The 13955-nt window shown below is 64.8% G+C and overlaps 1 protein-coding gene across 1 annotated transcript in view; it reads left to right on the forward strand.

The window, feature by feature from the left end:
- Positions 1-13955, forward strand: part of cdh16 (cadherin 16, KSP-cadherin) — a 110443-nt gene that overhangs the window by 18000 nt on the left and 78488 nt on the right. The window contains exons 2-3 of the mRNA XM_070896871.1: positions 4128-4226; positions 6020-6157. Of these exons, the coding sequence (XP_070752972.1) occupies positions 4128-4226; positions 6020-6157 (237 nt within the window). The remainder of the gene's footprint in view (positions 1-4127; positions 4227-6019; positions 6158-13955) is intronic.

Consider the following 13955-nt stretch of genomic DNA (forward strand, 5'->3'; position numbering starts at 1 on the left):
AACTTTACGTGGCGAGTTGCTGTGATCTGGATGGGCTGCCTGAAAGAATGGCGGATCACAACTTGAGCCTCCTCCGGGAAATCCCCTCCGTGCCTTTCAGTTCCGCACAGAGGGGATTCCTGTACGGGCTGCCCCTGCACACTCTCCACTTTTCAATCCTCGTCTGCCGTCCGGACATGCCGTGGTGCACCATCTTGCCGTCCGGAGGAGGCGATGGTCCCCAATGGAGTGCTCTCTACGCGGGAGTCCTCCCTTGGGGATTTGGCCTGCGCGGCGCAGTCCCGTGCAATCGGTTTTTAAGTCGGTTCATGGGCTCCCAGGCCGCCAGCAATTTCTGTGGTCTGGAAGAGTCCGTGTTCCACGTTTTTATTGAATGTGTGAGGTTGCAGCCCCTGTTCCATTATTTAAAGGGGCTGCTCCTCAAATTCTGGTTGCACTTCAGTCCCACACTCCTGATCTTTGGGCACCCTGTGCGGAGGGGAGCGGGCAGGTCGGAAGGCCTCCTTGTAGGACTGCTCCTGGGGGACATCAGCCGGTCCAGGCAGCAGACGGTCGAGGGGGTCATTCAGCCCGACTGCCTGCCTCTCTTCCGGGCTTACATCCGAGCCAGGGTGTCCCTGGAGATGGAGCACACGATGTCCACCAGTACGCTCGCGGCCTTCCGCGAGAGGTGGGCGCCGGAGGGATTGGAGTGCATCATCACCCCCGGCAACCAAATCTTAATTTGAACCATTAAAAGTTAATTTCTTTAATGTGTCAATTTAACTGGGGGCACTAGATTTAAATATGATTTACAGGTGCAACTAAAATAGTTGTGGAGCTTAGCCAAGTCACTTGATGTTCACAAGACTCAATAAAACCCCAGTCAGTTGAGTTTAGGTCATCCACGATGAACTGGTAATGTGTAGTGTGATTGTTAAACCTTTGCTAATAAACCAACTAGTTCTTAATAGCAATGTGCTGCTATGAATTCTTAAGCAACGAACCCGTGAAGTAAATATATTACAGTATTAAGGGACACAGAACCAAGGCGGGTAGATGGAGCTGAGATACAGATCAGCCATGATCTCAATGAATGATTAAACAGGCTAGAGGGGCTGAATGGCCTCCTCCCGTTCCTATGTTTTTATATCCACAGCTTTAATCTGGAGTGCATTCCTTCAGCTCACCAAGCTTGCAGGTTTGAGCACTGAAGCGTGCTGCAAAAGTATTTCCTCCCATTATCAGCAATGGTTCAGTGAATTCCAAGTGCAGCAACTCTCGGTTCCCAACTCCCAACCAAAGTGACTGCAGACACACACGCTTAAAGTGTTAGTCGTAGCTCAGTGGGTGGCACTCTTCCCTTTGAGTCACAAGGTCATGGATTCAAGCCCTGCTCCAGACTCTTCAACACATAACCCAGGCTGACACTCCCAGTGCAGTACTGAGGGAAACGGAGGAGAGTGCCCCATAGTCCCTGGTGGTTGACAGTGTCAAAGGCCCTTTGTGAGGTCAAACAAGGGTTGGTGCTGTTCCCTGCATTTTTCTTACAGCTATCGCGCCATAAAAATCATGTCCGTTGTGTCCTGTTGTTTCGGCTGCCCCCAAAAGTGTGTCGCCATCCTCCGCCTGCTCCACGATGACATGCTAGCCGTGATCCTGACCAACGGATCCATCATACATCTGGACCTGGGTCAAGCAGGGCTGCGTCATCACACCAACCCTCTTCGCGATCTTCCTCGCTGCAATGCTCCACCTCACACTCAACAAGCTCCCCGCTGGAGTGGAACTAAACTACAGAACCAGTGGGAACCTGTTCAACCTTCGACATCTCCAGGCCACATCTAAAACCATCCCGTCCTCTGTCGTCGAACTACAGCACGTGGATGACGCCTGCGTCTGTGCTTATTCAGAAACGAAACTTCAAGCCATTGTCAACACCTTCACTGAGGTGTACGAAAGCATGGGCCTTACACTAAACATTCGTAAGACAAAGGTCCTCTACTAACCTGACACCGACACACAGCACTGCCCCCCCCAGTCATCAAGATCCACGGTGCAACCCTGAACAACGTGGACAACCTTTCATACCTCGGGAGCCTATTATCAGCAAGGGCAGATATCGACGATGAGGTTCAACACTGCCTCCAGTGAACCAGCGCAGCATCTGACTGCTTGAGGAAAAGAGCGTTCGAAGATCAGGCCCTCAAATCTGGCACCAAGCTCATGGTTTACAGGGCTGTAGTGATAGCCACCCTCATGTATGGCTCAGAGACGTGGACCATATACACCTCATATCGCTGGAGAAATACCACCAAAGATGTCTCCGCAAGATCCTGCAAATCCTCTGGGAGACAGACGCACCAACGTTATTGTCCTCGCTCAGGCCAACATCCCCAGCATCGAAGCACTGGCCACACTCGAACAGCTCCGTTGGGCAGGGCCACATTGTTCACATGCCAGACACGAGACTCCCAAAGCAAGTGCTCTACTCGGAACTCCTTCATGGCAAGCGAGCCCCATGTGGGCAGAGGAAACGTTTCAAGATCACCGACAAAGCCTCCCTGATAAAGTGCAACATCCCCACCGACACCTGGGAGTCCCTGGCCAGAGACCGCCCTAAGTGGAGGAAGTGCATCCGGGAGGGCGCTGAGCACCTCGAGTCTCGTCGGCGAGAGCTTGCAGAAACCAAGCGCAGGCAGCGGAAGGAGCGTGCGGCAAACCAGTCCCACCCTCCCCTTCCCTCAACCACTGTCTGCCCCACCTGTGACAGAGACTGTAATTCCCATATTGGACTGTTCAGTCACCTGAGAACTCACTTTTAGAGTGGAAGCAAGTCTTCCTCGATTCCGAGGGACTGCCTATGATGATGATGAGCACTGAGGGAGCGCTGCACTGTCGGAGGGGCAGTACCGAGGGAGCGCCACACTGTCGGAGGGGCAGTACTGAGGGAGCGCCGCACTGTCGGAGGGGCAGTACTGAGGGAGCACTGCACTGTCGGAGGGGCAGTACTGAGGGAGTGCCGCACTGTCGGAGGGGCAGTACTGAGGGAGTGCCGCAGTGTCGGAGGGGCAGTACTGAGGGAGCGCCGTACTGTCGGAGGGGCAGTACTGAGGGAGCACTGCACTGTCAGAGGTGCCGTCTTTTGGATGAAACGTTAAACCGAGGCCCCGTCTGCTCTCTCAGGTGAAAGTATGGTATTATTCAAGAAGAGCAGGGGAGTTCTCCCCGTGTCCTGGGCCCAAAATTTATCCCTCAACCAACATCACTAAAACCGATTATCTGGTCATTATCATATTGCTGTGTGTGGGAGCTTGCTGTGCACAAACTGGTTGCCACGATTCCCACATTACAACAGTACTTCATTGGCTGTAAAGCGCTTTGGGACGTCCTGCGTCCTTGAAAGGTGCTATATAAACGCAAGTTCTTACTTTCTTCTTTCATTGGGCAGCGGAAGGGTGTGAGACAGGGTCATGATAGGGTAAAGTTTCAGGGAATTACAGAGAATGTACGGCACAGAAACAGGCCATTGGGCACAGGAGGAGGCCATTCGGCCCATCGAGCCGCTCTGTGACAGAGCGATCCAATCAGTCCCACTCCCCCCGCTCTTTACCCACAGCCCTGTGAATTTTTCCCCTTCAAATATTTATCCAATTCCCTGTTTGAAAGTTACTATTGAATCTGCTCCCACCGCCCTTTCAGGCAGCGCGTTCCCGATCACAACAACTCGCTGCGTAAAAACATTCTCATCTTGCTCCCCCATCCCTCTGGTTCTTTTGCCAATTGCCTTAAATCTGTGTACCTCTGGTTACCGACCTCCCTGCCCCTGGGAACTGTTTCTGCTAACTGTTTATGATTATGAACACCTCTATCAAACCTCTCCTTAACCTTCTCTGCTCCAAGGAGAACAACTCCAGCTTCCCAGTCTATCCATGTCACTGAAGTCCCTCATCCCTGGAGCCCTGCTGGTAAATCCCCTCCGCACACTCTCCAAGGCCTTCACAAACTTCGTAAAGTGCGGTGCCCAGAATTCTCCAGCTGAGGCCTAATCAGTGATTTATAAAGGTTTATCCTATAAAGGCTTTTGTAAACTAAGGGTGAAGAAATAGGGTGAAGAAATAGTTCCTAAAACATTTGCTTCTGAACAGGTTGTGGTTCTGTTGTCCGCTCTCAGCATCCTGCCCGCAGCCAAAGAGGTGACCGTCCCGGAGAACTACGATGGAGAGTTTCCCTGGTTCCTGACGAGGGTGAGATTTCAGTTTTAAAGATTAGTTATCAGAGGCTTGAGTACGAAAGCTAGTCTGAAACTCCCAGTGCAGTACTGAGGGAGTGCCGCACTGCACTGTCGGAGGGGCAGTACTGAGGGAGCCCCGCACTGTCGGAGGGGCAGTACTGAGGGAGTGCCGCACTGCACTGTCGGAGGGGCAGTACTGAGGGAGCGCTGCACTGTCGGAGGGGCAGTACTGAGGGAGCCCCGCACTGTCGGAGGGGCAGTACTGAGGGAGCGCTGCACTGTCGGAGGGGCAGTACTGAGGGAGCCCCGCACTGTTGGAGGGGCAGTACTGAGGGAGTGCCGCACGGCACTGTCGGAGGGGCAGTACTGAGGGAGCGCCGCACTGTCGGAGGGGCAGTACTGAGGGAGTGCCGCACTGCACTGTCGGAGGGGCAGTACTGAGGGAGCGCTGCACTGTCGGAGGGGCAGTACTGAGGGAGCCCCGCACTGTCGGAGGGGCAGTACTGAGGGAGCGCCGCACTGTCGGAGGGGCAGTACTGAGGGAGCACCGCACTGTCGGAGGGGCAGTACTGAGGGAGCGCCGCACTGTCGGAGGGGCAGTACTGAGGGAGCGCCGCACTGTCGGAGGGGCAGTACTGAGGGAGCCCCGCACTGTCGGAGGGGCAATACTGAGGGAGTGCTGCACTGTCGGAGGGGCAGTACTGAGGGAGCGCCGCACTGTCGGAAGGGCAGTACTGAGGGAGCGCTGCACTGTCGGAGGGGCAGTACTGAGGGAGTGCCGCACTGTCGGAGGGGCAGTACTGAGGGAGCGCTGCACTATTGGAGGGGCAGTACTGAGGGAGTGCTGCATTGTCGGAGGGGCAGTACTGAGGGAGCTCTGTACTGTCGGAGGGGCAGTTCTGAGGGAGCGCTGCGCTGTCGGAGGGGCAGTACTGAGGGAGCGCTGCACTGTCGGAGGGGCAGTACTGAGGGAGTGCCGCCCAGTCGGAGGGGCAGTACTGAGGGAGTGCTGCACTGTCGGAGGGGCAGTACTGAGGGAGCGCTGCACTGTTGGAGGGTCAGTACTGAGGGAGTGCTACACTGTCGGACAGGCATTACTGAGGGAGCGCTGCACTGTCGGAGGGGCAGTACTGAGGGAGCGCTGCACTGTCGGAGGGGCAGTACTGAGGGAGTGCCGCACTGTCGGAGGGGCAGTACTGAGGGAGCGCTGCACTGTCGGAGGGGCAGTACTGAGGGAGCGCCGCACAGTCGGAGGGTCAGTACTGAGGGAGGCTGCACTGTCGGAGGGGCAGTACTGAGGGAGTGCCGCACTGTCGGAGGGGCCGTTTTTAGGATGAGACATTAAACTGAGGCCCCGTCTGCTCTCACAGGTGGACTTAAAAATCCCATGCCCACTATTCCAGAGAAGAGCAGGGGAGTTCTCCCCGGTGTCCTGGGGCCAATATTTACCCCTCAAACAACATCACTGAAACAGATGATCTGCTCATTAGCATATTGGTGTTTGTGGGAGCTTGATTGGCTGCCATGTTTCCAACATTACAACCGTGACTCCACCCCCAAAGTACTTCACTGGCTGTAAAGCGCTTTGAGACATCCTGAGATCTTGAAAGGCGCTATATAAATGCAAGTCTTGCTTTATTTATTGGCAGCTGTGCTGGGTATGATCCTGAGCCATTGCTCGCGTCAATGATCTTCGGTGGGAGGGCAGGCGGGGACCCTCTCATTGTCAATATCGGGGCGGGGGAAGGGGCAAGAGAGGGGAGAAAAAAATCACTCTCGGCTTCCAGCAAACATTTCTAATTTCAGATTGACACAGGCGTCACGGGCGAATCCCGACTGCAACTCGTCGATGATTACAACGGAACCTTCGGGATTGAAGGCCACGCTTTACTCTTCACTCTCAGGTCCTTTGATCGAGAAGAGCAGGCCATGTATGAGCTGGAGGTATGTATCGGCAGGGAGGGGTCTCACGTGCTAAAGCACTGCACTGGATGTTGCTTCTGTCACAGCCCCCACCCCCGCACCCACCCCCGCTCCTCCTACCCACCCCCACACACCCCCACCCCCGCTCCTCCTACCCACCCCCACACACCCCCACCCCCGCTCCTCCTACCCACCCCCACACACCCCCACCCCCGCTCCTCCCACCCCCCAACACACCCCTACCCCCGCTCCTCCCACACCCACACACCCCCACCCCCGCTCCTCCCACCCCCACACACCCCACACCCCCGCTCCTCCCACCCCCACACACCCCCACCCCCCCACACACCCCCCCTCCCCCGCACCCACCCCCGCTCCTCCTACCCACCACCACACACCCCCACCCCCGCTCCTCCCACCCCCACACACCCCTACCCCCGCTCCTCCCACCCCCACACACGCTCCTCCCACCCCCACACACCCCACACCCCCGCACCCACCCCCGCTCCTCCTACCCACCCCCACACACCCCCACCCCCGCTCCTCCCACCCCCCAACACACCCCTACCCCCGCTCCTCCCACACCCACACACCCCCACCCCCGCTCCTCCCACCCCCACACACCCCACACCCCCGCTCCTCCTACCCACCCCCACACACCCCCACCCCCGCTCCTCCCACCCCCACACACCCCCACCCCCGCTCCTCCCACACCCACACACCCCCACCCCCGCTCCCACCCCCCGCTCCTCCTACCCCCCCACACACCCCACCCCCGCTCCCACCCCCGCTCCTCCTACCCCCCCCACACACCCCCACCCCCGCTCCTCCCACCCCCACACACCCCCACCCCCGCTCCTCCCACCCCCACACACCCCCACCCCCGCTCCTCCTACCCCCCCCACACACCCCTACCCCACTCCTTCCACCCACACTCACACCCTCTCCCGCACCCACCCCCCCCGCCACAAACACCCCCAATCCAACTCCTCCCACCCCCCAACACACCCCCACCCCCGCTCCTCCCACCCCCACACACCCCCACCCCCGCTCCTCCTACCCCCCCACACACCCCCACCCCCGCTCCTCCTACCCCCCCCACACACCCCCACCCCCGCTCCTCCTACCCCCCCCACACACCCCCACCCCCACTCCTCCCACCCCCACACACCCCCATCCCCACTCCTTCCACCCCCACACACCCCCACCCCCGCTCCTCCTACCCTCCCCACACACACCCCCTCCCCCGCACCCACCCCCCCGCCACAAACACCCCCACCCCAACTCCTACCATCCCCACACACCCCCAACCCCGCTCCTCCCACCCCCACACACCCCCACCCCCGCTCCTCCCACCCCCATTTCCACCCCCACACACCCCCACCCCCACTCCTCCCACCCCCACTCACCCCCACCCCCGCTCCTCCCACCCCCACACACACCCACCCCCATTTCCACCCCCACACACCCCCACCCCCACTCCTCCCAACCCCCAAACACCCCCACCCCCGCTCCTCCCACCCCCACACACCCCTACCCCCACTCCTCCCACCCACACACACCCCCACCCCCACTCCTCCCACCCCCACACACCCTCACCCCCGCTCCTCCCACCCCCACCCCCACTCCTCCCACCCCCCAAACACCCCCACCCCCGCTCCTCCCACCCCCACACACTCCTACCCCCACTCCTCCCACCCCCCAAACACACCCACCCCCGCTCCTCCCACCCACACACACCCCCTCCTCCGCTCTAACTCCCCCGCCACAAACACCCCCACCCCAACTCCTCCCACCCCCAAACACCCCCACCCCCGCTCCTCCCATCTCCACACACCCCCACCCCAACTCCTCCCACCCCCACACACCCCCACCCCCGCTCCTCCCACCCCCACCCCCGCTCCTCCCACCACCACACACCCCCACCCCCGCTCCTCCCACCCCCACACACCCCTACCCCCACTCCTCCCACCCCCACTCCTTCCACCCCCACACACCCCCTCCCCCGCTCTAACCCCCCCGCCACAAATACCCCCACCCCAACTCCTCCCACCCCCAAACACCCCCACCCCCGCTCATCCCACCTCCACACACCCCCACCCCCGCTGCTCCCACCCCCACACACCCCCACCCCCGTTCCTCCCACCCCCACACACCCCTAACCCCACTCCTCCCACCCCCACTCCTTCCACCCCCACACACCCCCTCCCCCGCTCTAACCCCCCCGCCACAAATACCCCCACCCCAACTCCTCCCACCCCCAAACACCCCCACCCCCGCTCCTCCCACCTACACACACCCCCACCCCAACTCCTCCCACCCCCACACACCCCCACCCCCGCTCCTCCCACCCCCACACACCCTCACCCCCGCGCCTCCCACCCCCACTCACCCCCACCCCCACTCCTCCCACCCCCCAAACACCCCACCCCCGTTTCTCCCACCCCCACACACCCCCACCCCCGTTTTTCCCACCCCCACACACCCCCACCCCCGCTCCTCCCACCCCCACACACCCCTACCCCCACTCCTTCCACCCCCACACACCCCCTCCTCCGCTCTAACTCCCCCGCCACAAACACCCCCACCCCAACTCCTCCCACCCCCAAACACCCCCACCCCGCTCCTCCCATCTCCACACACCCCCACCCCAACTCCTCCCACCCCCACACACCCCCACCCCCGCTCCTCCCACCCCCACACACCCCCACCCCCATTTCCACCCCCACACACCCGCACCCCCGCTCCTCCCACCCCCACTCACCCCCACCCCCACTCCTCCCACCCCCCAAACACCCCCACCCCCGCTCCTCCCACCCCCACACACCCCTACCCCCACTCCTCCCACCCCCCAAACACCCCCACCCCCGCTCCTCCCACCCCCACACACTCCTACCCCCACTCTTCCCACCCACACACACCCCCACCCCCACTCCTCCCACCCCCACACACCCTCACCCCCGCTCCTCCCACCCCCACACACCCCTACCCCCGCTCCTCCCACCCCCACTCACCCCCACCCCCACTCCTCCCACCCCCCAAACACCCCCACCCCCGTTTCTCCCACCCCCACACACCCCCACACCCGCTCCTCCCACCCCCACACATCCCTACCCCACTCCTTCCACCCCCACACACCCCCTCCTCCGCTCTAACTCCCCCGCCACAAACACCCCCACCCCCGCTCCTCCCACCACCACACACCCCTACCACAACTCCTCCCACCCCCACACACCCCCACCCCCGCTCCTCCCACCCCCACACACCCCCACCCCCGCTCTAACCCCCCCGCCACAAATACCCCCACCCCAACTCCTCCCACCCCCAAACACCCCCCACCCCCGCTCATCCCACCTCCACACACCCCCACCCCAACTCCTCCCATCCCCACACACCCCCAACCCCGCTCCTCCCACCACCACACACCCCCACCCCCGCTCCTCCCACCCCCACACACCCCCATCCCCGCTCCTCCCACCCCCACACACCCCCACCCCCGCTCCTCCCACCCCCACACACCCCCACCCCCGCTCCTCCCACCCCCACACACCCCCATCCCCGCTCCTCCCACCCCCACACACCCCCACCCCCGCTCCTCCCACCCCCACACACCCCTAACCCCACTCCTCCAACCCCCACTCCTCCCACCCCCACACACCCCCTCCTCCGCTCTAACTCCCCCGCCACAAACACCCCCACCCCAACTCCTCCCACCCCCAAACACCTCCACCCCCGCTCCTCCCATCTCCACACACCCCCACCCCAACTCCTCCCACCCCCACACACCTCCACCCCCGCTCCTCCCACCACCACACACCCCCACCCCCGCTCCTCCCACCACCACACATCCCTACCCCAACTCCTCCCACCCCCACACACCCCCACCCCCGCTCCTCCCACCCCCACACACCCCCACCCCCGCTCCTCCCACCACCACACATCCCTACCCCAACTCCTCCCACCCCCACACACCCCCACCCCCGCTCCTCCCACCCCCACACACCCCCACCCCCGCTCCTCCCACACCCACACACCCCCACCCCCGCTCCTCCCACCCCCACACACCCCTACCCCCGCTCCTCCCACCCCCCCCACACACCCCTACCCCCGCTCCTCCCACCCCCACTCCTTCCACCCCCACACACCCCCTCCCCCGCTCTAACCCCCCCGCCACAAATACCCCCACCCCAACTCCTCCCACCCCCAAACACCCCCACCCCCGCTCATCCCACCTCCACACACCCCCACCCCAACTCCTCCCACCCCCACACACCCCCACCCCCGCTCCTCCCACCCCTACACACCCCTACCCCCACTCCTCCCACCCACACACACCCCCACCCCCGCTCCTCCCACCCCTACACACCCCTACCCCAACTCCTCCCACCCCCACACACCCCCACCCCCGCTCCTCCCACCCCCACACACCCCCACACCCACTCCTCCCACCCCCACACACCCCCACCCCCAATCCTCCCACCCCCCAAACACCCCCACCCCTGCTCCTCCCACCCCCACACACCCCTACCCCCACTCCTCCCACCCCCACACACCCCCACCCCCACTCCTCCCATCCCCCAAACACCCCCACCCCCGCTCCTCCCACCCCACACACCCCCAACCCCACTCCTCCCACCCCCACACACCCCCACCCCCGCTCCTCCCACCACCACACACCCCACCCCCGCTCCTCCCACCCCCACACACCCCTACCCCCGTTCCTCCCACCCGCTCCTCCCACCCCCAGCCCCGCTCCTCCCACCCCCACACACCCCCACCCCCGCTCCTCCCACCCCCACACACCCCCACCCCCGCTCCTCCCACCCCTGAACACACCCCTACCCCCACTCCTCCCACCCACACACACCCCCACCCCGACTCCTCCCACCCCCACCCCCGCTCCTCCCACCCCCACACACCCCTACCCCCACTCCTCCCACCTCCACTCCTTCCACCCCCACACACCCCCTCCCCCGCTCTAACCCTCCCGTCACAAACACCCCCACCCCAACTCCTCCCACCCCCAAACACCCCCACCCCCGCTCCTCCCACCCCCACACACCCCTACCCCCGTTCCTCCCACCCGCTCCTCCCACCCCCACCCCCGCTCCTCCCACCCCCACACACCCCCACCCCCGCTCCTCCCACCCCCACACACCCCCACCCCCGCTCCTCCCACCCCCCAACACACCCCTACCCCCACTCCTCCCACCCACACACACCCCCACCCCCACTCCTCCCACCCCCACCCCCGCTCCTCCCACCCCCACACACCCCTACCCCCACTCCTTCCACCCCCACACACCCCCTCCCCCGCTCTAACCCTCCCGTCACAAGCACCCCCACCTCAACTCCTCCCACCCCCAAACACCCCCACCCCCGCTCCTACGACCCCCACACACCCCTATCCCCACTCCTCCCACCCCCACACACCCCCACCCCCGCTCCTCCCACCCCCACACACCCCCACATCCGCTACTCCCACCACCACACACCCCTACCGCCACTCCTCCCACCCCCACACACCCCCACCCCCGCTCCTCCCACCCCCACACACCCCCACCCCTGCTCCTCCCACCCCCACACACCCCTACCTCCACTCCTCACATCCCCACACACCCCGACCCCCGCTCCTCCCACCCCCCCCACACACCGTTCCCACCCCCCCAACGCACCCCCACCCCCGCTCCTCCCGCCCCCACACCCCCCCCTCCCCCGCTCCTCCCACCCCCCCCAACACACCCCCACCCCCGCTCCTCCCACCCCCACACACACAGCCCCCACCCCCACTCCTCCCACCCCCACACACCCCCACTCCCGCTCCTCCCACCCCCACACACCCCCACCCCCACTCCTCCCACCCCCACACACCCACACCCCCGCTCCTCCTACCCCAAACACCCCTACCCCCGCACCTCCCACCCGCACACACCCCTACCCCCGCTCCTCCCACCCCCACACACCCCCACCCCCGCTCCTCCCATCCCCACACACCCCTACCCCCGCACCTCCCACCCCCACACACCCCTACCCCCGCTCCTCCCATCCCCACACACCCCTACCCCCGCACCTCCCACCCCCACACACCCCCACCCCCGCTCCTCCCACCCCCACACACCCCCACCCCCGCTCCTCCCACCCCCACACACCCCTACCCCCGTTCCTCCCACCCCCACACACCCCCATCCCCGCTCCTCCCACCCCCACACACCCCCACCCCCGCTCCTCCCACCCCCACACACCCCTACCCCCGTTCCTCCCACCCCCACACACCCCCATCCCTGCTCCTCCCACCCCCACACACCCCCACCCCCGCTCCTCCCAACCCCACACACCCCTACCCCCACTTCTCCCATCCCCACACTCCCGCACCCCCGCTCCTCCCACCCCCACAAACCCCCACCCCCGCTCCTCCCACGCCCACACACCCCCTCCCCCGCTCCTCCCACCCCCCCAACACACCCCCACCCCCGCTCCTCCCACCCCCACACACACAGCCCCCACCCCCACTCCTCCCACCCCCACACACCCCCACTCCCGCTCCTCACACCCCCACCCCCACTCCTCCCACCCCCACACACCCCCAACCCCACTCCTCCCACCTCACACACCCCCACCCCCGGCTCCTCCCACCCCCACACCCCCCCACCCCCACTCCTCCCACCCCCACACCCCCCCAACCCCACTCCTCCCACCTCACACACCCCCACCCCCACTCCTCCCATCCCCACACTCCCCCACCCCCGCTCCTCCCTCCCCCACACACCCCCACCCCCGCTCCTCCCACCACCACACACCCCCACCCCCGCTCCTCCCACCCCTCAACACACCCCCACCCCCGCTCCTCCCACCCCCACACACCCCCACCCCCGCTCCTCCCAACCCCACACACCTCCACCCCCGCTCCTCCCACCCCCACACACCCCTATCCCCGCTCCTCCCACCCCCACACACCCCTACCCCCACTCCTCCCATCCCCACACACCCCTACCCCCGCTCCTCCCACCCCCCCCACACACCGTTCCCACCCCCCCAACACACCCCCACCCCCGCTCCTCCCGCCCCCACACACCCCCTCCCCCGCTCCTCCCACCCCCCCAACACACCCCCACCCCCGCTCCTCCCACCCCCACACACACAGCCCCCACCCCCACTCCTCCCACCCCCACACACCCCCACTCCCGCTCCTCCCACCCCCACACACCCCCACCCCCACTCCTCCCACCCCCACACACCCCCACTCCCGCTCCTCCCACCCCCACACACCCCCACCCCCGGCTCCTCCCACCCCCACACCCCCCCAACCCCACTCCTCCCACCTCACACACCCCCACCCCCACTCCTCCCACCCCCACACAGCCCCCACCCCCACTCCTCCCACCCCCACACCCCCCCACCCCCGGCTCCTCCCACGCCCACACCCCCCCACCCCCACTCCTCCCACCCCCACACCCCCCCAACCCCACTCCTCCCACCTCACACACCCCCACCCCCGGCTCCTCCCACCCCCACACACCCCCACCCCCACTCCTCCCACCCCCACACACACAGCTCCCACCCCCCCCCCCACACACCCCCCCGCTCTCCGCCCCACACACACCCTCGCTCTCTCCCACCCCCCCACACACCCCCGCTCTCCCCCCCCCGCACACCTCCGCTCTCCCCCCCCACACACCCCCCCCGCTCTCCCCCCCCACACACCCCCGCTCTCCCCCCCCCGGCACACCCCCGCTCTCCCCCCCCCACACACACCCCCACTCTCCCTCCCCCACACACACCCCCGCTCTCCCCACCCACACACACCCCCACTCTCCCCCAC

This window comes from Pristiophorus japonicus, chromosome 13 (assembly GCF_044704955.1).
Source record: "Pristiophorus japonicus isolate sPriJap1 chromosome 13, sPriJap1.hap1, whole genome shotgun sequence".
NCBI classification, from domain to species: domain Eukaryota; kingdom Metazoa; phylum Chordata; class Chondrichthyes; family Pristiophoridae; genus Pristiophorus; species Pristiophorus japonicus.